The sequence below is a fragment of the Notechis scutatus genome, chromosome 3 (genome assembly GCF_049901735.1).
Source record: "Notechis scutatus isolate UNSWTSFEM ecotype Mainland chromosome 3, rNotScu1.2, whole genome shotgun sequence".
In the NCBI taxonomy this organism is placed as follows: Eukaryota; Metazoa; Chordata; class Lepidosauria; order Squamata; family Elapidae; genus Notechis; species Notechis scutatus.
In genome coordinates this window covers 1587067-1613518 of record NC_142011.1, presented here as the reverse complement: position 1 = coordinate 1613518, position 26452 = coordinate 1587067, and the positions used below count along the sequence as shown (strand labels likewise).

At 44.9% G+C, this 26452-nt stretch overlaps 1 protein-coding gene across 1 annotated transcript in view; it reads right to left on the bottom strand.

The window, feature by feature from the left end:
• Nucleotides 1–26429, bottom strand: part of RPRD1B (regulation of nuclear pre-mRNA domain containing 1B) — a 50074-nt gene extending 23645 nt beyond the window's left edge. The window contains exons 1-3 of the mRNA XM_087959097.1: nt 26180–26429; nt 14615–14744; nt 630–763 (exon numbers count right to left, since the gene is read on the bottom strand). Coding sequence (XP_087815223.1) covers nt 630–763; nt 14615–14744; nt 26180–26330 — 415 coding nt within the window. The 5' untranslated portion in view covers nt 26331–26429. The remainder of the gene's footprint in view (nt 1–629; nt 764–14614; nt 14745–26179) is intronic.
• Between the last annotated feature and the right edge of the window lie 23 nt (nt 26430–26452).

Genomic DNA, 26452 nt, shown 5'->3' with positions numbered 1-26452 from the left:
CGTGGAAAGGGGCCGCAGGTGGCTTTTTTTCAGTGTCGTTGCAACTTCAGTCACTAAACGAACTGTTGTAAGTCGAGGACTCCCTGCAATCTGGAAAACGAGCGCAGGACTGGGTTGAATGTATGTTTTACCGACAAAGAAACGGAGAGAAATATAGATCTATTTCAAGCTCTTGAGCTCTCGTCAGCTGTTTATTTTTATTTTATTTATTTATTTGATTTGTCGAGCCTGTATAAGTACAAACATGAGTAAGAATACAGAAATAGGTACGAATAAAAAGGAACATTAGGACAGGGACACTTATGGGCGCCCCTGACAGACCTCTTAGGAATGGGGTGAGGTCTACGGTGGACAGTCTAAGGTTAAAGTTTTGGGGGGTTTGGGGAAGAAACTAGCCACACCCTTTTCTGGGATTAGCTGACAAGAGCTCAAAAGCTTGAAATAGATCTATATTAGTCTCCCTTTATTTCTTTGTCGGTAAATTTAAATTCAACACACACAAAAACCAGTTTGTCGCGGAAGCAGCGCCTGCCTGTGAAGCCTCCTGGATTGGGGCTGAAAGCGGAAGCAGTTAATGCTCCGTCCCGCCGTTGGGTGGACCAAGCCGCCCCGACCAACGCTTGACCTACCTTTGGGTTGGGGGCTATTGGAGTCCTCCATGGACAGTTTCAGCTGCTGTATGAACTCCCCGCCATAGACGCTCCTCTCCTGCCAGATGTTCAGCAGCCGCTCCAAGGGCTTCTTGCACCCCTCGTCTGCCTCCCTGGAAGCGGGGAGGGGAAAGGGCGTGAAAAGCAGGAACAGAAAACGGGGATGGAAGGGGTGCCATAGAGTCCTAGGGCTGGAAGGGACCTTGGAGGTCTTCTAATCCAGGGGTCTCCAACCTTGGGAACTTTAAGACTTGTGGACTTCAACTCCCAGAGTTCCTCAGCCAGCTTGCTGGCTGAGGAACTCTGGGAGTTGAAGTCCACAAGTCTTAAAGTTCCCAGGTTGGAGACCCCTGTTCTAATCCAACCCCCGCCCCCCGTGCCCTAAGGTAGGGGGTCTGCCTACTCCGCTCATCATCTTCCACACCCTTGTGAGGGGCAGAGCGGTTAGGAAACCTGCACCGGCCAAGAGAAGCGGCCTCTGTACGCCTGGTTTTTACTCATTCGTTGCTCATGGGACCAATTCAGCATACAGGAAGTCCTTGGGTTACGGCCACCAATTTTAAGCCCAACGTTTCTCTCGCTAAGTGAGAAATTCGTTGTTAAGTGAATTTTGTCCCCCTTTTTGCGACTGTTTTTTTTTTTGGAGGGGGGGGTAAAAAATTTATTTGGGCTTTCACAAAACATAATACAAATAAAATGTCTTTTTGAGAAAAGCGTGATTCCAGGTTATCACTTCTCCATACAGACATAAACTCAATTGCATATTTGTCTTTATATTCCGTTCCATGTCTTGTAACTATTTTATCATTTCCTCAGTAATTTTTCCCTTCCCTTACTTTCTTCAACCTTATTTTTAATTATCTCATTCCTTTCGAAATTCAATTACATATCTTTTTCTAAGTTTCAGTATCTTTCTAATCATTATATTTATACTTTTGTCTGTCCTGTTTACAATTTCATATTTTCTTTTCTCATCATCATCCTGGAAAGGAAAGAAAAACAATTCCCTCCCCTTCCAGGGATTAAAAAGCACATTTTCCCCTGTAATTACTAACTAGAGTGTAACACCTTTATATCTTTTAATTATTATCCATTCAAATCTCATTTAAAATTTAATTTATGCCTTTACAAGTTAGTTTCTAACGTCTATTTTATATCATATAACTCTTATCAACCGAAATTCTGCTTGGTACGTTCCCTTAAAAATACACACTAAATTCTGAAAAAAGAAAAAATATGTCACAATAGCAAATAAAATAATTATTCTATTCCAATTCAGCCCAACATTAATATTAATTTCAATCTTTTGCATTTCTTTTCAATTAAATTTTATAAATTGTTAAGAACAATTCAAATATTTCCATCCTTTCCTATTTTTGTTCCCTTTCCCTCTTTATTTCATTTAATTATTAACAAATATTCCATTACCTAACAGTACCAGTTGTCATTCACTTTAATCACCTATATTTCATATTTTCTAGCTCATTACTGTTTCTAGCCCTTTTTGCAACTTTTTTCACCACGTTTGTTATGTGAATCATCTCAGTTGATGAGTTGGTCCCACAGCTGTTTAATCGAATCCAGCTTCCCCCCCATTGTCAGAAGGTTGCAAAAGGGGACCGCGTGACCCCCGGGACACTGTGAGCATCCTAAGTGTGTGAGATAGTGGCCAGGCACCTGAATTTTGAACATGTGAAGGGCGAAAACTGGTCCTAAGTCCCGTTTTTCATTGGCGCTGTACCTTCGAACCGCCACTAAATGAACATTAAGTCGAAATGTAGCACACCTGCTAGGATTGACAAGGCAGCTTAATTCTTTTTTTAAAAAGAATTAAGTGCTTTCCAATGTGCAGGGCTCTCTAATCAGCTGAGAAAGAAACTAAATACAGGTAGTCCTTGACTTACAAGGGTTCATTTAGTGACCATCTGAAGTCACAACAGCACTGGAAAAAGGGACTTAGGACCGTTTTTCACACTTACGGCCATTTGCAGCACTCACCCATGGTCACGTGATCCAAAATTTGGACGCTTGGAGACAGGGAAGTGGTTGGAGGAAATGTTGCATTTTAAATTAGATCATGTGCCAGGATGCTTTCTATTAGGAATCATGTCCAAAAAATACAATAAGGATGAGCTATATTGGATTATACCTATTATTAGTGCGGCAAGGACAGCCTTTGCCCAGAACTGGAAAGAGGCAGACATACCGAGCAAAGACGAAGTAAATAAACAAAATCCTGATACGCGCTGAAATGGACAAGCTAACTTTAGAGATGAAAGATAAAGACAAGTCGGCATATAATATGAAATTTGGAATCGATTTTATCACCGGTGGGAGCAGAAAGGAAGGTCTTGAGGTGGGAAAGGCATTGGTGACAGGGGTGGGGCTCATTAATAAGGACAATGAGGCTGCTTATAGAAAGGAAGCACAAGGGCTGCCACCGTGGGGTAAAGAAAATAATCTTACACTGAACACCAAAAAAACTAAAGAACTTATAATTGACTTCTGGAGGAAGAGAGACGTACATTTACCACTGTGCATAAATGGTGAGGAGGTGGAGAGGGTGGGTGGTTTTAAATTCCTGGGCACTTCTATCTCGGAGGACTATGAATGCAAACGTGCTTGTGAAGAAGGCACAGAAGAAGAGGCTGCCCTTCTTGAGAAGGCTCAGGGAGATAAATCTATCTAAGCATCTCCTTCTGTCCTGCTACCATAGCACCACTGAGAGTGTCCTGACATACGGCATCCTTGCATGGGATGGGAGCAGCTGTGGAGCGGACAAAAAAAGGCTCTACAGAGAATCATTCAAACTGCCCAGAATATCAATCGGGCTCCAGCTACCAGCCCTGGGCGACATCTTCGCCTCTCGCTGTTTGAGGAAGTCGCACAACATTCTCAGAGACTCTTCCCATCCTGCTCACAATCTTTGTGAAGCTGTTGCCTTCTGGCAGGAGATACAGAACAATTAAAACTTGGACCACACGTTTCCTGAACAGTTTTGATCCCAGAGCTATCGTGGCACTTAACAATGAACTTAAGGACCACCATCAGTGAGCTGCTCTGTTGTGTGGATGCTGTGTGTGTTTTTAGGGGGCGGGGAATTTTGGTGGGTGGGTGGGTGTTTGGGGGTTGTCATGTGTGTGTGCATGTTGAGCCTGGTCTCTGGGTGTTATGTGAATTTCGTTGTATGTTTATACTTTGTTTATTCATACAATGACAATAAAGAATTCAATTCAATTCAAATGAATGTATGAGATGAAAATAGGACCAATGATGTTGGAAAATGTAATATGAGCGAAGAAATGTATATATGTATATATTTGAATAATTGTATATAGGAATATATATATCTATATGATACTGAGCAAATGTTATGTCAAACTGACTTCACTACGTTCAATGTTTTTAATTGTTTTGTTCAATAAAATGTTTTTTAAAAATTTAAAAAAACATTTGGATGCTTGGCAACTGACTCACACATTTACGACAGTCGCTAACTTAACAACTGCAGGGACTCATGAAAAATAGGGCAAGAAATGTCATAAAATGGAGCTAAGCCCACTTAACACGTGTCTCGTGTAGCAGCAGAAATTTTTAGGCTGCCTTGTGGTCATAAGTCAAGGACCGACCCTCTTCCCCACCCCAGTCTCTTCCCAATTGGGCAGTGTCCATCCTCAGTCCAAGTGGCCTGCAATTCACACCCATCTGGAGGGTGCCAATTTGGGGAAGTGCCCTCCTGAATCTGCTTTTCCTAATCTCTCCTCCCCCTGCTCCAGATAGCGTCCAGGCGGAAGGCCTCCTCTAAATAATGTCACACGGTCTTTAACTAGCTCGTAATATATTAGCTGCCAGGAAAGAACACGCAGCTGCTCGGTTTATAGCTTGCCCCACAGTGAGGGAACAGTCACCCAGTGACAGATGGAACGAACCAAGCAGAAAGACAATCTGGAAAGGAGAGAGAGAGAGAAATATCTGATAAATCCCCACCACTTGGGATGCTGACCTCACTTAAAAGCCTGTTCAGATACAGCTGAGGCGCGTGGAATAACTAACAGCTACACAAAACTGCCAACTGGGATCTGAAGGAGGCGTATGGATATTTTTAAACGGGATTATTGGCGCTGCCAACATGCCAACCGCTGGGCTAGGTTCTCCAAACCGATCGAGAAGCAGGAGGAGGAGGAGGAGGAGGCCAATTTGCTGGGATCTGAGAATATTTGGCAGTGTGCAGAAAAAGGGATAATGCCAGGAAACCGAAGCCGAGGTTGCGTGAAGCAAGGCCTTTCGTGACGTGTGGCCATTGTGTGAGCATGAGAGGGGGGTTTAACAGCTGTGCAAAGATATGTTGTCTTCCAGGGCCTCCTCTTCCCCCCGCCTCGAATGTGTTCCTTCGCTGCTCTCCTGCAGCTTATCCCATTTCTTTGCATCATAAAGAATGGAGCTATGAATACTTTGCGACATCCTCTGAACAGGCGGCGGCCCCATTGCGCTTTTCCCAGGAAAGGAATCGCAATGGGATGCAGTCACTCACCATCTAGACTAGAACTCACCGCCTCCCGGTGATGGGCCCCAAATCAGGCAGCCGGCTTAAGGCAGGGATTGAAACCCACCGCGTCCTGGGGATGGGCTCAAAGTCACCCAGCCGGCTTCCCTGCCTGGTACTAGAACTCCCCATCTCCTGATAACTGGTCCAAAGTCACCCAGTCGGCTTTCCTGCCTGGTACTAGAACTCCCCATCTCCTGATAACTGGTCCAAAGTCACCCTGCTGGCTTTCCTGCCTGGTACTAGAACCCCCCATCTCCTGATAACTGGTCCAAAGTCACCCTGCCGGCTTTCCTGCCTGGTACTAGAACTCCCCATCTCCTGATAACTGGTCCAAAGTCACCCTGCCGGCTTTCATGCCTGGTACTAGAACTCCCCATCTCCTGATAACTGGTCCAAAGTCACCCTGCTGGCTTTCCTACCTGGTACTAGAACCCCCATCTCCTGATAACTGGTCCAAAGTCACCCAGCCGGCTTCCCTGCCTGGTACTAGAACTCCCCATCTCCTGATAACTGGTCCAAAGTCACCCTGCCGGCTTTCATGCCTGGTACTAGAACTCCCCATCTCCTGATAACTGGTCCAAAGTCACCCAGCCGGCTTCCACCTGCCTGGTACTAGAACTCCCCATCTCCTGATAACTGGTCCAAAGTCACCCTGCTGGCTTTCCTGCCTGGTACTAGAACTCCCCATCTCCTGATAACTGGTCCAAAGTCACCCTGCCGGCTTTCCTGCCTGGTACTAGAACTCCCCATCTCCTGATAACTGGTCCAAAGTAACCCAGCCGGCTTCCCTGCCTGGTACTAGAACTCCCCATCTCCTGATAACTGGTCCAAAGTCACCCAGTCGGCTTTCCTGCCTGGTACTAGAACTCCCCATCTCCTGATAACTGGTCCAAAGTCACCCTGCTGCCTTTCCTGCCTGGTACTAGAACTCCCCATCTCCTGATAACTGGTCCAAAGTCACCCTGCCGGCTTTCCTGCCTGGTACTAGAACTCCCCATCTCCTGATAACTGGTCCAAAGTCACCCAGCCGGCTTCCCTGCCTGGTACTAGAACTCCCCATCTCCTGATAACTGGTCCAAAGTCACCCTGCCGGCTTTCATGCCTGGTACTAGAACTCCCCATCTCCTGATAACTGGTCCAAAGTCACCCTGCTGGCTTTCCTGCCTGGTACTAGAACTCCCCATCTCCTGATAACTGGTCCAAAGTCACCCAGACGGCTTCCCTGCCTGGTACTAGAACTCCCCATCTCCTGATAACTGGTCCAAAGTCACCCAGCCGGCTTCCCTGCCTGGTACTAGAACTCCCCATCTCCTGATAACTGGTCCAAAGTCACCCTGCCGGCTTTCCTGCCTGGTACTAGAACTCCCCATCTCCTGATAACTGGTCCAAAGTCACCCAGCCGGCTTCCCTGCCTGGTACTAGAACTCCCCATCTCCTGATAACTGGTCCAAAGTCACCCAGCCGGCTTCCTGCCTGGTACTAGAACTCCCCATCTCCTGATAACTGGTCCAAAGTCACCCAGCCGGCTTCCCTGCCTGGTACTAGAACTCCCCATCTCCTGATAAATGGTCCAAAGTCACCCTGCTGGCTTTCCTGCCTGGTACTAGAACTCCCCATCTCCTGATAACTGGTCCAAAGTCACCCTGCTGGCTTTCCTGCCTGATACTAGAACTCCCCATCTCCTGATAACTGGTCCAAAGTCACCCTGCTGGCTTTCCTGCCTGGTACTAGAACTCCCCATCTCCTGATAACTGGTCCAAAGTCACCCTGCTGGCTTTCCTGCCTGGTACTAGAACTCCCCATCTCCTGATAACTGGTCCAAAGTCACCCAGCCGGCTTTCCTGCCTGGTACTAGAACTCCCCATCTCCTGATAACTGGTCCAAAGTCACCCAGCCGGCTTTCCTGCCTGGTACTAGAACTCCCCATCTCCTGATAACTGGTCCAAAGTCACCCTGCTGGCTTTCATGCCTGGTACTAGAACTCCCCATCTCCTGATAAATGGTCCAAAGTCACCCTGCTGGCTTTCCTGCCTGGTACTAGAACTCCCCATCTCCTGATAACTGGTCCAAAGTCACCCTGCTGGCTTTCCTGCCTGATACTAGAACTCCCCATCTCCTGATAACTGGTCCAAAGTCACCCAGCCGAGCTTTCCTGCCTGATACTAGAACTCCCCATCTCCTGATAACTGGTCCAAAGTCACCCAGCCGGCTTTCCTGCCTGGTACTAGAACTCCCCATCTCCTGATAACTGGTCCAAAGTCACCCAGCCGGCTTTCCTGCCTGGTACTAGAACTCCCCATCTCCTGATAACTGGTCCAAAGTCACCCTGCTGGCTTTCATGCCTAAGGCAGAACTAGAACTCCTCGTCTCCTGGTTTCTAGGCCAACACCTTAACTACTTGCAGTTAACTGAAGTTGGGACGGTAAAGAGCTTTAATCTAAAACGTAGAAAACACAGAAAGATGGAAAATACAACGGCAGAAAAAGACCAAGTGGGTCCATGAAGTCTGCTGTTTGAATTTTTTTAATTCTAATTTTTTAAAAAATTTTGTTGCCTACTGGACAAGGGGTTATCCCAAGTACGCACAAGTACAGTGTTACCTTGGAACGCAACTGCTTTGAAACCCATCCAATTGGGTAAATGCGTTTTTCATGGGACAATGTTGTCCCGGAGCTCACTGTTTGTTTGGTACGCAACCGCAAAAGTTAGAACTTGTCAGTGTTGGCTGCCTCGTGACTCACTCCGTTATTCCTTGTGGGAAAAATCTGATTGGTACTCATCATTTTTGGTGCTCATTACACCTCCCAGAACCAATTAGCAATGGGGATCGAGGTACCGGTGCATGTTGAAAACTCAATTACTGACCACTGACCCACTACCTTTGTTCTGAAGTGGTACAGGGTCCCCTGCCCAAGCAGGGGGTTGGACTAGAAGACCTCCAAGATCCCTTCCAGCTCTGTTATCCTGTTAGCTGCCCTGGAAGAAAGTCGGTTCCAAGCTTCCACCCCTCTTTCTGGGAAATCATCCGTTTTAACTTGATGGTCGAACTTCTCTTCCTGTCAGTCAGAGGCGATGCCCCCATTTAGCTCTAATCAGATACCCCTTGTGCGATCCTGTGCAGAGAGAATCCCCCCCCCCATACACACATACTGTTAGGTATAACATTGATACCAAATATGGTTTGGGTGAATAAATATATAAAACTTAGATATCATGGTTTAAGTGCTTATCACTTTAAGCACAATGCAGCAGGCAATTAGCCGATTAAGGGTGCGGTTAGAAGTTACAATATAAGGAAGCATTAGAAGCTGGAAAGCTTACTCTGTCTGTCTGTAACTGTAACTGTGTGCTGCTGCGACTAACTGTGATTACTGACTGTGAGTGCCTGTGACTGAACTGTTATTGTTTGCTACTGTTTGCTGAATATCCAGCGTTTGTTTCTCTGGAGAGTGAAACCGGAGGAGGAGAAGATATCTTTATCGGCTGATAAAGATATTGCAAGGACTCTTAACTTGGACTATACTAGTGAGTCTTACTGGATGGAAATACTGTGAATGACTTAATGGACTGAATGACAATGCTTAAACTCTAACTGGATTAAAAACTATTTAAACTACAAACAGTGTTTGTGTTCAGTGTGTGTATACTCTGGGGCCCTTCCGCTCTCCTTTGGTTGCCTGGCTTGACTACTGCTGCAATACTCTGCTAGGGGTTAATTCCCAAAACCCTAACATTGGTTATGGGCCCAGCAGCATAGTCTAACTAACCAGGATATAGCAGAGAGAGTTGGTGTGAGTTGCACATTACTGTAAAAACAAACTGTTTTAATTAGTTTAAAATAGTCAAAATATCTGAAGAGTAATGGCACAAGTAAATTTGTCACAACTGTCCATGATATCCAGGCTGGATGGAACAAACTATGTTTCATGGTCAATGAAATGTAGTTTACTTCTACGTAAAGAAGGTTTGTGGGACATTATAGCAAACCCACCAGATGTGAGTAGCTGGGATCCTGCTAATGATGATGATAAAGAAAAGTTACAAGACTTTAAACTGAAGAATGAGCAGGCTTTATGCATCATAGGACTGACTCTCTGTGATCAGCAGCTTGTCCATATTCGTGGAGAAGAAAATGCTGCAAACTGCTGGGAGAACCTCAGGAAGATTTATGTTCGGGACAGTGTAGGAGCACATATAAATCTTACACGGAAGCTTTTTCGAACGCATCTTCAGAGGAATGGAGATATGTTAGTTCATTTAAACTGTATGAAGAGCATTTTTCAAGAATTGCAAGAAAAAGAGCTTATATTTAATGAACTGCAACAAGTCTACATAATATTATCTTCATTAGATCAAAGCTATGATGACTATGTAACTTCGTTAGAGGTATTGCCAAAAGAAAGCCTCTCATTAACCGAGATTACAGGCAGGCTACTAGAAGAAGCCAGAAGAAGGCGTGAGCGTGACGAGCTGAGAGAAGATAAGAAAGAAGAGAAATTATCTTCAAAGTTTGAAAGAAACCAGCAAAGCAAAGTAAAGCACCTGGAAGAAGAGAATTTATCTTCAACAGCATACACAATTAAAAAATGTTTTAATTGTGGAGGCAGAGGACATTTGGCAAGATTCTGCAAAAAGAGAAAAAGCCAGAATGTAAAAAGCCAAAGAAAGCATTTGAACTAGCCACGTTTAGCAACTCTGATGTGAAGAATAATTTATGGGTGGTTGACAGTGGCGCATCCCACTGCATCACAAGAGATAAGACAAAATTTATAAAAATGTCTACAAGTTCTCAACATATATCTCTTGCTAACGGCTGGAACCTGAAAGCGAAAGGTCAAGGTTTTGCACGTTGTCCGTACATAAACCAGGATATAAAAATGTTGTATGTACCGCAACTAAAGTTTAATTTGCTTTCAGTAAGGGTATTAGATAAATTAGGTTATGTAATTACTTTTAAGGATAATAATTGCATAATTGAAAAAGATAACAAAAGGATAACTGCAGCTTTAAATGGAACATTATATGTTTTAGATAATAGTAAGAAAGGGGAGGCTCAAACTGTATTTAATAATATAAAGCCTCATGATGAATGTATCCATTTATTGCATAGGCGTTTGGGGCATGTAAATTTTAAAATGCTAAAACGTACAGTTGAGTTATCTGAAGAAATAAGGTTAAAACCTTGTGATAAATATTTGCGTTGTAATGTTTGCTGTGAAGATAAGAGCAAGGTATTGCCTGCAAATAGACTAAATGGTTTCAAAACAAAAGAACCTTTAGAAGTAGTATTTGCAGACATAATAGGTCCAAAGAAACCCAGTATGGGGGGTGCTAGATATATACTGAGCATTATGGACCATTATTCTAGATATGGGTTTTGCTATTTAATGAAAAGCAAAACTGAAACATATCAACATTTTTTCAATTGGCTTAGGTTTGCTGAAAAAAAGTCTAAACGTCAACTAATAACCCTGGTGACAGATAATGGTACGGAATTTATTAATAACAAATTCCAGAACAGACTTAAGGTAGCTGGAATAGAGCATAAGAAGTCTGCTCCATACAGGCCAGAACATAACGTTTTTATTGAAAGAAGAGGCCAAACACTACAGGCAATGGTTAGAACAATGTTAAATGATTCTGGGTTACCTGATTCTTTGTGGGGGGAGGCTACAATGTGTGCTAATAACATATTGAACAACGTTGTTAATACAACAACAGGTGAAATACCATTTACCAGATGGCATGGCAGGAAACCTGACCTAAGTTACCTGCACACATTTGGTGCACCAGCATGGGTGCATATTCCTGCACAACTCAGAAAAAAAGGGCAACATAGAGCTAAAAGATTTTTCTTCGTTGGTTATCAGGCAAACCATAGGGCATATAGATTTTGGGAGAAAGGCACATCTAAAGTGTTATGTAGTGCTAGTGCCCAATTTCTAGAACATGAAGGATGGGAGAAATTAGAACAGGATGCCAATAAAGATGTAATTATTGAATCCTATAGAAATCCCATTAGTTATCCCTGTAACTTTAAAAATAAAGTAAAGAGACAAATACAGGATGAAATAGTGCCCATAAAGGAAGAAACAGATTCAATAGCTGAACAGGATGAGGAAGATGAACAGGTAGTAGTTCAACAAAGTCCTCCTGTAAGCCCTGTAATTCCCAGAAGAACTACACGTATATCTAGACCGCCTGATAGGTACCAGGCTAACACAGTGTGCCAGATTAATCAAGTTCCTAATTCTGTAGAAGAAATTAAAAAGTATCCTACTAAGGAAAAAGAAAAATGGTATGCAGCAATGAATAAGGAACTGAATTCATTAAGAGATATGAAGGTGTATGAAAATGCCAAATTACCTGTAGGAAAGAAATCCATTGGCTGCAAATGGATATTTAAGGTAAAAATAGATAAAGATGGTAATTTAATCCATAAGGCAAGGTTAGTAGCCCAAGGTTTTAGGCAGAATGCTAATGACTATGATGAGGTGTTTGCACCTAGTCTTAAGGCAGCAACCTTGAGAGCAGCTTTAGTGTGGGCAGCTAGTAAAAACTATATAGTTAACCATTTAGATGTGGAAACTGCTTACTTGCACGCCCCATTAAAACATATTATTTATATGAAAAAACCTGTTGGTATTAAAAGTGAAAGTAAGGATAATAATGATTGTTGGTTGTTAAAGAAAAGCCTCTATGGTCTTAAACAATCAGGCTATGAATGGAACCAGTATATTGTAAAGGAACTAGACAATATAGGATTTAAAGCTGGTTTAGCCGATCCATGTCTGTTTAAAAGGGAGACAAATGGGAAAGTATCATTATTATTACTATTCACAGATGACATTGCATTGATAACTGAAACTAATGATGAAGCAAATAAAATAATAGCATCATTAGGAAAGAGAATAAAGATCAAGCAATTAGGGGAGATAAAGAAGTATCTCGGTTTGAATATAAAGAAAACAAGGAAAGGTTTTAAGATATCTCAGGAAGATAAGATAAGCAAATTGCTAAAAGATTACAAGATGGAGCTTTGTAAGCCGGCTAAGACTCCAATGAGTCAGGAGTTTAGCAACACTGATGAACAAAGCCCTGAGTTTGATAAGGTGATTTATCAATCTTTAATTGGTAGTTTGAGTTATATTAGTAATTGGTCTAGACCAGATATATCGTACTGCGTGAATCAGTTGGCTAGATTCAATTCTGCACCATGTGAAAGACACTGGATTGCAGCTAAGAGGATATTAAGATATCTTAAAAAGACAATGAATTATTCATTGTATTTAGAACCAAAGGGTGATTTAATTTTGAGTGCTTATGCAGATGCTAGCTTTGCATCAGAAAGAGACACTAGAAAGTCGACTTCAGGAACAGCCATAATGCTGGGTAATACATTAATAGGCTGGAAGTCAATAAGACAACAGCATATAAGTTTGTCTACTATGGAGGCAGAATTCTCCTGTTTATCATTGTTATGTACAGAGTTAATAATGTATAAACAAATGTTAATTGATATAGGTATAACTGTAGATTATCCTATAATTATACATGAAGATAATCAGGCAGCAATTCAAATGGCCACAAATATTGGAGTAAAAACAAGGAGCAAGCATACAGATCTAAGATACCTAAACGTGAGACAATCTGTAAGAAGTAAGATGATTCAGCTAGAGTACTGTATGTCGGAGGACAATTTAGCTGATAATTTTACTAAAGCCCAAGGTGCCAGTAAGCACCAGGAGAGTTGTGATAAATATGGGATAAGATTGTAAAGGAATTATATATTTATTTCACCCAAAAGGGGAGTATGTTAGGTATAACATTGATACCAAATATGGTTTGGGTGAATAAATATATAAAACTTAGATATCATGGTTTAAGTGCTTATCACTTTAAGCACAATGCAGCAGGCAATTAGCCGATTAAGGGTGCGGTTAGAAGTTACAATATAAGGAAGCATTAGAAGCTGGAAAGCTTACTCTGTCTGTCTGTAACTGTAACTGTGTGCTGCTGCGACTAACTGTGATTACTGACTGTGAGTGCCTGTGACTGAACTGTTATTGTTTGCTACTGTTTGCTGAATATCCAGCGTTTGTTTCTCTGGAGAGTGAAACCGGAGGAGGAGAAGATATCTTTATCGGCTGATAAAGATATTGCAAGGACTCTTAACTTGGACTATACTAGTGAGTCTTACTGGATGGAAATACTGTGAATGACTTAATGGACTGAATGACAATGCTTAAACTCTAACTGGATTAAAAACTATTTAAACTACAAACAGTGTTTGTGTTCAGTGTGTGTATACTCTGGGGCCCTTCCGCTCTCCTTTGGTTGCCTGGCTTGACTACTGCTGCAATACTCTGCTAGGGGTTAATTCCCAAAACCCTAACACATACACACACACACAAACACACAAACACCAAAACCTGCATCTTACAATGTCATTGCAGTCTGACAGAAGATGGCAAAGGCTGTGAGAAACAGAAAAAAGCTACCTGCATACAAACACAAACACACACACACACACAAACACACATTGGGCAACCTCTTCCCATCTCTTACTGCAGCAAGGACAAGAGAACATTTCAGAGGAAGATCCAATTGGCAGCCCTTCTGGACACATAGCCCACGTTTTATGGAAAACACCACAAGACACAAATGTCTGCAGAGATTTTCCATCACCCAGGTCATGGTTGTTGCAAAGATGCTTTTTCCAAGAGGCAACTGGACTTTTCTTGTTTTTTTTCTTTGAAGACGTTTCGCTTCTCATCCCAGAAGCTCCTTCAGCTCTGACTGGATGGTGGTAAAAGGTGTAAAAAAGATTTACACTCCTTGCAGACAGCTGGTCATTTGCATCCTTTTGGAGGGTCACTGAGGCCACTTGAAGGTTTATCTGTGACCTGGATGGCTGAGAATCTCTACAGATTTTTAGCTATACAATTTGGGATGAACACCCTTCAAATGGCGTAGCAGTATGAACGGATTTCCAGTAAAACGGCAGACTACAGGAACCATTGGCACAACGCAGGTCACCTTGAGGTCACAGACAAACCTCCAAGTAGCCTCAACGACCCTCTACAAGGATGCAAAGGACCAGCTGTCTGCAAGGAGTATCAATCCTTCCCTTCCCCACCATCCAGTCATGGGCTGAAGAAGCTTCTTGGAAGAGGAGCGAAACGTCTTCAAAGAAAAACCAAGAAAGGTCCAGTTGCCTCTTGGAAAGAAAAGCCCCTTTGGGACAAGCAGGACACACAATATTTCAGCAGCAGGAGAAAACCCCACAGCCTCAAGCCGCTGTCCTTTGGAATAACTGCAACAGGGGGGAGTTCCGTGAAAAGCACTGATGCAAACCTGGTTTCCAGCAGCCAACCACACACGAGAGACAGACAAGCCAGGAAGGCATTGTACCTACCTGGCCACGTGTGAAAAAGCATCCACGAGCACCGATTCGAATTCCTTCGTAAACTCGGGTCCTTTCTTTTTACTGTTCTGAATGACATCATTCGCCAAGTATAGGAAAGTGAGCTTCCTACTTGATTTGGCTGGAAAAGGAAAGAGAAAAAAAATAATATTTAGGTAACATGACATTGGAACCACATCTCAGATTTTCATATTCCCATGTGTTTGGAAGCTGGGATATTAAAAAAAGAAAAGAAAAACACGGTGTATTGAATTTATCTCCTGCCTGAAATCTGATAAAGGAGATAGCTTAGAATCCATCCACATTGAGGGACAGAAAAATAATCTCATAAACACCCTTGTGGCTTTGATTTAAACAAGGTCTCTGGAGAGAATGGAGAAATCTTGTATCCGAATGTGACCTGCAGTTTCAGTGCCATGACAGAGAGTCAAGAATGTTACACGGCCTCCTTCAAAACAGCAAAGTTTAAAGGACGAGGAAAATGAAAAAAAAAAAGCTAACCTGATGTCATAACAGTAATTTATTTATTTATTTATTTATTTACAGTATTTATACTCTGCCTCAAACCGCAAACACTCTTTTAAGAATTTAAACCACAATTATGAGAGCTGCAAGTTGTCCTTCGGTTTGCATCATTCATTTACTGACCTACAGAGGAATGATGAAGTCTTGTCATCTGCACCTCTATGACTCTCTGGTTTGGCTCTGCAACCCAACAGGACAGACACAGACTCCAGAGAGTAATTAGGACTGCAGAAAAAAACAATTTCTACCAACCTGCTTCCCATGGAGGACCTGCATCCTGCACGAGTCAAAAAGAGGGCTGTGAAAATATCTACAGACCCCTCACATCCCGGACATAAACTGTTTTCAACTTCTACACTCAAAACGACGCTATAGAGCCCTGCACACCAGAACAACGAGACACAAGGACAGTTTTTCCCTGAACGCCATCGCTCTGCTAAACAAATAATTCCCTCAACACTGTTCAACTATTTACAAAGTCTGCACTATTATTACTATTAATCTTGTCTTCACTCCTTATCACCCATCCCCTCCCACTTGTGACTGTATGACTGTAACTTTGTCGCTTGTATCCTGACGATTTATATGGACTTTGTTTGCTTATTTGTACCCTCTGACTATCATTAAGTGTTGTACCTGATGATTCTCGACTCTTGACGAAAGTATCTTTTCTTTTATGTACACTGCGAGCATTTGTACCAAAGACAAATTCCTTGTGTGTCCAATCACACTTGGCCAATAAAGAATTCTATTCTAATTTCTATTCTATTCTAATTTCTATTCTATTCTATTCTATTCCTTTCTTTCAAAGTTACTATTATAGCGATGGAAAAAAAGGAGATTTACAACCACATACCTCACACGTACAACCCTGGCAGCATCCTGAGGGTCACATAATCGAAATCCAGGCTCTTGCCTGGCAAGGCTGCATGCATTTACGATGCTTGCAATGTTCCAAGATCACAGGATTCCCCCTTGGCGACCCTGCCAGCCAACTTCCAACAAGCAAAAGGCAATGGGGGGGAGGGGGGAGCCCGATTTGCTTAACAGCACACTTAAAAAAAAAAACCCCATCATATCTCTGATGACCGTTTGCAAGGAACCAAAGGCCACTGGAAACTGAACAACTGTCTCGCTTAGCAACAGAAAGGTGTGGTCGTACTCCTGGTTTTAAAAGTCCCCATCAGCCAAAAATCTTCTCACAAGCCAAGACCAGAACTCAGAAGCAAACACAGGAAAGACTTTCCTCGCCACAAAGGAAAAACGAAAAACAGGCATGGCCTTGCTGAAGATGCAAAAGGATGGTGCCAAACCCCTGTGTGTGTGTGTGTGTGTGTGTGTGTCCAGCTGCATCGAGAGAGGGATGGCATCAAGATTACAAGAAGGGACGGTGCCGTATTTTAATACTTTAGAAAGGCCACACTTGGAACGTTGCATGCAGTTTTGGTTGGCACAATATAAAACGGATGCTGGAAAGAGTGGGCTTCGTTGGAGGTCTTCCAAGAAAAGACATTTGTTCGGAATGGCATAGGGTCTCCCAGTCAAGAAGGGGGCTAGACTAGAAGACCTCTAAGCCCCTTTCCAACTCTTGTTATTCTAGAATTACCCCCCAGGGGTCCTAGCCCGCCCAAAAACGCCAGGGAATTAATTTCTAGGAGCCTGGCCCTCTGACAAATCAGCCATCAATACCCACATAGGCATTAACCTCTGCAGACTATGCAAAAGAGGAAATCAGCCAGCCCCAAAGGGAACAAAAATAAGACCCTGTCACCCCTCCACCAGCCCTCAGCCCTCAGATCAGCAGAGATTAACTCCAAGGTTAGCATCAGACCAGCAATCCAGCAAACAAGACCCCAGTCAAGAAGCTGCCAAAGAGGCCAACACCCAAAGAATCTCTAAGACCGCCCACATCCACACAGACAGGCAAGCCACTAGAATATAAACTGACAGCGAACTGCACGCCTTACTATCGCTGATGATGTTACCTAGTTGGGCCATGAAACGCCTGCAAGAAAACAAGCCAGCTCAGAGAGCCCCAAGGACCCCACAATCTTCCTCCTCCTCCTCCTCCTCCTCCTCCTCCTCCTTCCACAACCCTGCTCCCTTCTAGCACTGACCATGTAATCTAACTGGGTCATGAAACAGCTGTGAGAAAACAACCAAGCTCAAGAGAGCCCCAAGGACTCCACTGTCCTCTTCCTCCTTCTTCTTCCCTCCCCCTCCTCCTCCCTGTAAATCCTTCCAGCACTGATGGTGATCCCTAGTTGGGTCATGAAACATCTGCAGGGAAACGACCCAGTTCAGAGAGCACCCAGGACCCCTCATTTCAACCCCGAACTACAAATAGTCTCCTTCAAAATCACCACTCTCTGAAACTTGCCTTTAAAAAAGAAAAGAAAAAAGAAAGAAAGACAAAGAAAAAGAAAAGCCTTGGGTTTTTCCTAATTTGTTTTTGATGGAGCTCCAGGTAGGGAGAACGAGCACCGATCAAAGCAGCCCCTTGGCTGTGCTTTTGGCTGGAGCGTGGGAACGGCAGCATCTGGGCTGCGTCCTTTCAACAGCAGCCTCTCTTTTGCATCACGGACACCACCGGCCGAGGGTTAAAACACCTTTTCAAAGCCAACCAAGCAGATTAACAAGACAAGGTGAGGGGGGGAGCAGGGGGCTGCTCTTCAGGCCCTCCTAAAAGGCGGCTGGAGAAGAGAGACCGCTGAAGAAGGGAAGGCGCTGCTGGGGGGGGGGGCACTGGCTTTGTGAAGGCACAAGGACGCCATTTAAGTGCAGCAGCTCAGCACAGGCTCAGCAGGGCAGGGTGGCAAAGCAGCGGAAGCGCATGGCAGAGGACGGCCTGGCTAAAGCCTCAGACTGGCGGATAGGCAGGCCCACAAGGGTTTCCCTCTGGCAGGACGGGCAGCAATGCACTTTACTAACGACAGGATAAAAATAAAATAAAATGCAGAAAGCTTGTCCCCTTTACTCTTGTGGAGGTAATCCTTGGCTTACTCGTCGGCGTTCCAACTCACCAACTCCAAACCAATAAACTCCGAGACAGATATTTCCTCTAAATTCCACTGTCGCCCTTGGAAGCCCTATTAGCACCGAACGCTTCTTACGCTGCCACCTTCTTGAGCCTGGGAAAGTGGGAGGAGTGTATGTAGTTAGACACAATAGCATTCTTCTTCTAAGTCAAGGTCATGTTCTTTCTGCACCTGGGTGAGAGGACGTCTCAGGTTGGGATGGAGGGTGATTGGGGCATGTGATGCCATGATGGGTGTAGGGGGTGGATTTGTCATGTTTTACTTATTGCAGGGAAGCCGGAACTTTCAGATTCGAGATGCCCCAGATGTGCCAGTTTACTGTCCAAATTAAACAGAACTTTTGAGAGGATATCTGTCTCGGAGTTACTGGTTGGAGTGGAGGTTTTCTGGAACACTGACATCCATTTTATTAGAGTTGTCGTATTGGCATACCTGGTAAAACCTGAATCTGAGAGCTCCAGGTTTTCCCTGCATAATTAAAAAAAATCCCTGCACCCACCAATCCATCACACGGCCCAACCAAATCTCCTTCCCCACTGGAGACATCCTTCCAGTCACTCCCCTCCAGGTGCAGGGCAGCTTGTCCTTGACTCTCTGAGAAAGAATGTTATTGTGTCTAGTCTTCTCCGCCACTATTAAATCCCCCCCTCCCAGATTCCTAGGCACCGAATGTGGCAGCCTCAAAGCTTCCAAGTAAAAAGTGGCTTCCAATGCTGACACTTACGGCCATTCATTTAGAGTGAGCATGCTCTCCGAGATGGCTGGTTTTCTTGCACAGGTTTCATGACCCAAGTGGAGAACATTTTCAGTGCTAGACGGGAGTGGGGTGTGTGGAGGAGGAGGAGGGAGGAAAAGAAAGAGGAGGAGGTGGAGGAGGAGGACTGTGAAATCCTTGAGGCTCTCTGAGCTTGGTGCTTTTCTTGCAGATGTTTCATGACCCAACTAGGGAACATCTCCAGTGCGAGAAGGGAAGGGAGTTTGGTTTGCACTGATGATGTTCCCTAGTTGGGTCAAGAAACATCTGCAAGAAAAGCACCAAGCTCAGAGAGCATCAAGGATTTCACAGTCCTCCTCCTCCACCACCATCAACAAGCTCAGAGGGTACCAAGGACCCCTCAAAGAACTCATCCACAGGGCTTCTCCAGCTATATGCAGGACTTATGACCACAATTGAGCCCAATACTTCTGTTGCTAAGTGAAACACCTGTGAGTCTGCCCCATTTTATGACTTTTCTTCTCCCAGTTGATAAGTGAATCACTGCTGTTAGTAAGATGGTAACACAGTTGTGAAGTGAACCTGGCTTCCCCATTGACTTGCCTTGTCAGAAGGTCGTAAAAGGGGATCCCATGACCCCAGGACACAGCAACGGTCATAAATATGAGTCAGCTGCCAAAGCGTCTGAATTTTGAGCCCTTGACCATGGAGATCAAATGTTGTAAGTGTGAAAAACATTCCTAAGTCACTTTTTTTAAGTACCGTTGTAACTTTGAATGGTCACTAATTGTTGTAAGTTGTGGGCTGCCTGTAATATCACCAAAAAGAACTCAGTGGGTGGGTGGGTGGGTAGAAATATCACCATCCAGGCCAATGGAGGTGGTTCCTTCACCTATACATGACAGGCAAGTGCCACTGAGCCAGCTTGCTCGGCTAGCTCCCGCTTCTATGCCAGCTGCAAGGACGGGCACCAAGCAGTAGAACAGGGTGAAAAGTTATCAGCCTGCAGCCACGTCATGACTGGTGAAAACAAATGTTATCTCATGGAACAGCTTTAAGCAAGAGCCCGTGCGGCTGAGGCGGCTCTCGGCAGGCTCTGAGAGGCTGGTTTGGGCACCAACGTTCCTTCTTCTAAGACCAAGAAAGCCTCACTTCTGCCAATCTCTCCAGGGGCTTCAGAAAAGCAGGCAGAGTAATTTACTGATCAGCCTCTGGCCACCTGTAGAGGCTTCCGTGTCAAAAACAAGACCTAAAACCCAAGTCATGGACTTATTGGAATAGTTAGGAATTATAAACTACCACCATGAATATCAGGACCAAGAAAGAAAATAACCGAAAACATTGATTTAATAGCTGCCAAATGCCAGTTCTTCCTTTTTTTCAAAATAAAAGCAGGTAGCTTATTTTGGGGTGGGTGGGTGTTTTTTTGCAGTTGTTCAAATCATACTAATGAATAACGCCCTACTAGTAATACCAGCCCTCCTCTCTGACTGTTCTGACCCCAAACCTTGTTCCAAGGAAACAAACACAAAACAGAGGTAACAGCACAACCTTTTAATGATTCTTTATGAATTCTGTTCCTTCCCGGTTAAAAGGCTCTTTCAAACTCATTGTCTCTGATAAGAACGAGCCTTGCCAAGGTGGTGCAAGGCTGCCAACAACCACGAGATAAAGTTGCCAAGAAATAGTTCAAACACAAAGAGTCTCCAAACACCAGCTCAGATATACCTAATGTCCACCAGACTCGAGTGCAAAAAACTTCTTTGCTTCCTGCAAAGAACTCCGGTTTCTCAGCTGGCTTTTATCTCTTATGGGAGGGGGCATTCCCTTGCAGCCTTACTCCGGAGTCGCCCGTGCTGGTGCAGTTGCTCTTTCCTTCGAGCAGCCCTGCGTGTATGTGCACTGGGCACAGGCTCCTCGGGGTCCTCTTCCTCACTGCTGCATCACACGCAGGCCCCTCATCCGAGTCCTCGCTCTCCGAGATCTCAGCCCTCCGTACCTGCTGCCGGCGAACCACAACACTGACAGCATCTATGGAGATTCTCCGTAATCCAGGTCATGGTTGTCCCAAAGGTGTTTTTTTCAAAAGGCAACTGGACTTGGTTTTTTCCTTGAAGACGTTTCGCTCCTCATCCAAGAAGCTTTTGAAGAAAAAAACATACACCCTTGGCATACACCTCTCTGACAATTCTTTGCTCCTTGGGTGGGCAGAACCACGCTGAATGGAGAGTGTCCCATCCATACCACAGGATCAGGAGATCAGACAGACCTGTGGAGTCCTGGGTGCTCTCTTGAGTTGGTAGCAGACGCTCCATGAGCCAACTATTGTTCAAAGAAAGTTCAAAACATCCTCAAAGATCCATCTCCTCCTTTTTTTGGAACTATTACCATCTGGCAGACGATACAGGATAAAAACAAGGACAAACAGGCTGAAAAGCAGCTTCTATCCCAGGGCAGGAGCTCTATGGAAGTCTACTGTATTGTGCAACATTAATGCAGTACCAGGGGTTTTCAGTTCAATTGTATAGAACCCTGATGGCGAATCTATGCAGGCATGCCAGAGGTGGCACACAGAGTGCTCTCTGTGGGGACGCGAGCCATCGCCCCAGCTCAGCTCAGCCGCGCATGCATGCACCTCCTGCTAGCCAGCTGGGCTTCAGGTCTCTGCTGCACGGGGGAGCAGGGCGCATGCCGGGAATGAGGGCACATGCGCAAGTGGGTCAGGGAGCATGTGTGGAGGGAGGGCGCATGCGTGGGGATGTGCGCATATTGTATTTTGGGAAAGCGCATGCGAACTTCGGGCATTCAGTGCTGAAAACGTTAACCATCAACACTGGTATAGAATGTAAAGGATGTGTGGGGTTGTTTTTTAAATGTGTAATGTACACTCAAGATGGCATTTAATTTTGTCGTATGAGGTGCAATGACAATAAAGTAAACTATGCTGATGATGTGACCCAGCTGGGTCATGAAATGTCTGCAAGAAAAACCACCAAGCTCAGAAGGATCCCACCAGTTCAACCCTGAGCAGCAAAAATTCTCTTCTGGTATCAGACCTCCACCTGTTTTATGGCCTCAGCTGTCTCTTCGTCCTACGCCCGCCCAGGGTCACAGGGTTGGAGCTGGATGGCCTAATAAATCCATAAAGGAAATAAAACTGCGGAATCTCCAGGAAGGAAGAAGAAAAAAGCTTTTCCCTCAAGAGCTCTGCCAAGTTGCAACAGAAAGATGCCACCTAATGGGTCCCAGAGCCCAGGCACCAGACCCCTTCAATGTTCACAGGTGTACCTGCCCTTGATCATCACACCTGAGAGCAAAACCCGGATGTGTATATCTCCATATATCGTACTGGAGGCCCAGCAAGCACATTTCGTAGCTTTTTTTGATCCATCTACATTTGTCCCGACTGTAACCCGGAGGACACAGATAAACCTCCAAGTGGCCTTAGCAATCCTCTAAAAGGATGCAAACGAACAGCTGTCTGCAAGGAACATAAACCCTTCCATTCCCCCCCATCCAGTCAGAGCTGAAGAAGCTTCTTGGATGAGAAGCGAAACATCTTCAATGGAAAAACTAGATGAAGTCCAGCTGCCTCTTGCAAAAAAGCAACCGTGACCAGCATAACTGAGAATCTCTATAGAGCCATAGAGCTATAGAGCCAAGTGGCCTTGGCACCATCTCCAGACCTGATGCCCCCACTGCAATCCCACCTATTGCTGGTCTCCCCCTTTTTCTCCTCTTTAGATCAGCCCCCAAGGAAAAAGTATGTCTTTATGTTTGTCTGGATGCATGGCGTCTCCCCTCTTCCCAAACCAAGATGAAGGCACCCTTTTCTGAATGCCGCAATGCTTCAATGCCATTAGAGGATACATACTCTTCGAATTACAACCATTTGTTAAGTGACCATTCAAAGTTACAGCAGCACTGAAAAGGGTGACTTATGACCAGTCTTTACACTTACGACTGGTGCAGCATCCCCTATCAACCCTTAGCTTGGCTGAACTGTGGCCATTTTCTTTTTGTAGCTTTTCCTCTAAGGAGGTTTCTCTTCTCACAGCTTCAGGGCTGACACAGCCTGGAGCTAAAAAGGGGAGGGGGAGGAAGCTATAGAAATAGTTGGGGTATTGTAGCCAAAATAAAATTCTTCCCCCTGGGAATCAAGAACGGTGGTGCAGGTGTTCAAAGGGTGGAGACTGAGGTCGCCTAGCAACTGGGCTGTATGCTGATTGGACCGTGTGACTGGAGATTCTGGGGAGGGGGGGAAATTGACAAAGTTTTACTTTGGGTGAAAAACCTGCGGCAACTTAGAGCCAGTTTTCCACCAGGAATGCGCCAATTTGATATGTCCCAAATAAAATGTTCTTTGAGGAACTCGCCTGCCTCGGAGTTCTTATTGAATGGGATGTATTTATTACTTGGGACCTTGGCATCCCCAGGGTCACGTGATCAAAATTCAGACACCTGGCAACTGACTCGTATTTATGACGTTCAGTGTCCCTCTTGTGACCTTCTGACGATCAAAGTTCATGGGGAAGCCGGATTCACTTAACAACCCTGTCGCTAATTGAAGCGATTTGCTTAGACTTAGAACAACTTGATTGTCACTTTGAATGTACACTAATCGGCATACCTTAAAATGAAATTTCATTGCATACAGTTCTCAAATGGTCACCACCTCCAATATACACTACATAAAACATGACTAAATACATACATAAATATATAATTATGCATATAGCCACATATATTATGACACAGAGAAACCACACAGTCCTAGTTCGGATGTATGCATGCACATGGTGAGAGAAACGAATCTTGTGAGTTTAGCAGATGGATGGCACAGGGAACAAAGAATCTGGTTGTCCTGCTAGAAATAACAACTCAACAACTGGGCCAAGAAAGGTCATAAAATCAGGGCAAAATTCACTTAACAAAAGCAACAGAAATTTTGGGCTCAACTGTGGTCATAAGTCGAGGACTGCCTGTACAATTAACATTGTCTGGGGTTCAACGATGGGGTTGCAGGTGGCTCCAAGGCCTCGAAGTTACACTTCTGTGAATTACTTGAGGGCAGGACAAGAAGCAACTGATGGAAACATATCAAGGAGAGAAGCATCCTAGAACTAAGAAATTTCCTGACAGTGAGGACAATTAACCAGTGGAACTGCTTGCCACTAGAACTTTTGAATGCTCCTTCCCTGGAGGTTTTTAAGAAGAGATTAGACAAAGATAAGATAATATGCTATAACTGATTACAATGAAATGAATATTATGAATTAGGCTTTGTAAAAGTTGAGATTTGCTCAAAAAGAATGATGTGAATTTATAATCAAAGTCTAATAAGGAGTTAACAATGATGTAACATAACATGCATAGTTGATCTATAGAATATGAATTTTAATAATGCACTTAGAAGGGAAAGACTGTTGATATTGCGCACAAAAGATATGTACCAACCGACACATTGTACAATGGAAAGATGGTTTTACTTGATGTTTTATGTTTGTATTCGTTAATGTCTGTGTTAAAATAAATAAAAAAACTTTCAATTAAAAAAGATTAGACAATCATTTGTCTGAAATGGTATAAGATCTCCTGCCTGACCAGGGGGCTGGACTAGAAGACCTCCAAGGTGCCTTCCAAACCTCTTATTCTAATTCTAATACTTGAATATTTCCCCATGACACATTTTCACAGCTACCCAACTAGGTACCACTACAAATCTTAAGTGAAGGAGGTGAAGAAGCTTCTGGGATGAGAAGTGAAACATCTGCAAGGGATGTGACAGCCCCAAAAATCAGACAAGGGGCCATGTGATCACACATTGCCAGTGCTTGAAAACAGCACATCCACACAATGGCCATGGCTTCCCAGGGTGTGACCTCCATTTGCAAGCTTCCCGGCCTCCTTCCCACAAGCAAAGTCAGTGAGGGAAGCCAGATTTGCTTAACGACCGCATGATTCACTCAACAACGGCAGCGTTTCACCAAACAGTCAAAAAAGATCGTCCAATCTAGTGTGGACTCACTTCACCGCCTTGCTTAGCAACATAAATTCTGGCTCTGGCTGCGGTCGTAAAACCATCTGCCCAGGTGGTCCTTGACTTACAACCACAACTGAGCCCAACCTTTTTTTGTGGCTCAGCAAGAGATTTGTGACGTTTGACCTGTTTTTACGACTTTTCTTGCCACGGTTAAGTGAATCACTGCAGTGCTTAAATTAGTAACACGGTCGTTAAGTGGATCTGGTTTCCCCCCCCCAATTAACTTGGTTGTCAGAAGGTTGCCAAAGGGGATCACGTGACCCCGGGGATAATCAGATAATCAGAGTTGGAAGGGACCTTGTAGGTCATCTAGTCCAACCCCCACCCAAGCAGGAGACCCTACCCCATTTCTGTCCAGTCTCTTCTTGGAAGTCTCAAGGGGACGTTGCAACCGACATAAAGGTGAGTCTCTGCCAAGCATTTGAATATAAACCACGTGACTATGAGAATGGTTGTAAATGTGAAAAAGTCATAAGTCACTTTTTTCAGGGTCCTTGTAACTTCGAATGGTCACTAAACGAACCATTGAAAGTCGAGGACTCCCTGTACAGGATAAACTGGAGCCTGGGGAACTGAAGCAACCGAGGCGACCCAAATTTCCTGGTGGGTAAAGGGGACTCCTCGTCTTATGACCACAATGGAGCCCCAAATTTCCCGTGGCCAAGCGAGACCGTTGTTAAGCGAGTTCTGCCCCGGTTTTTTTGCAACCTTTCTTGCTTGCCACAGTTGTTTACGTGAATCACTGCAGCTGTTCACCACACGTCGTTAAGTGAATCCCATTGACTTGCAAAAGATCACGATACCCCACACACACACACACACACACACACACACACAGAGCAACGGTCATAAATGTGAGTCCGTTGCCAAGCATCTGCATTTGGACTCCCATGACGGTGGGGGGAGGGGGGGAAATCTGCAGCGATCGTAAGTGCAAAGTCTGGCCACGAGGCACCTTCCCTCCACCCCCCAGTACTGTTATAACTTCGGGCAGGCCACTAAGCGAATCGTTAAAAGTCGAAGACTACCCGTATCCGACCCAGGCCTGGAGATGAAGCCCTTCAGACCCCCCACCCCTCAAAACAATAGGCCCTGTGGGCCTCCTCCTCCCCCCCCACCCCCCTCAGGGCCAGAAGGCGCCCGGCTGCCCTCCACGCCGGGGGAGGCCTGGCCGGGGATGATGGTCGGTCCGGGGACGCTTTTACGCGGCGCTTGCGGCTCGCTGGCCTCCTCACCCTTGCGGAGCTCTCGGTGCCAGACGACGACGATGGGCCCGGCGTGCTTGCGGTGGTGGATGAGCCACAGGCTCAGCGTCTGCACGCTCTGCTGCGAGTTGCTCAGCTCCGACAGCTTCCGCTCCAGCGCCGACTCCGAGAACGACGACATGGCGGCGGGGATTTCGCCCGACCCGACCCGGCCTGGCCTGGCTGGACCGGGCCCCCGGCCTCAGGGGCGACCAACCGCCACAAAATGGCCGTCCGCCCTTTCACCCCGGCGCCGCCGAAGGT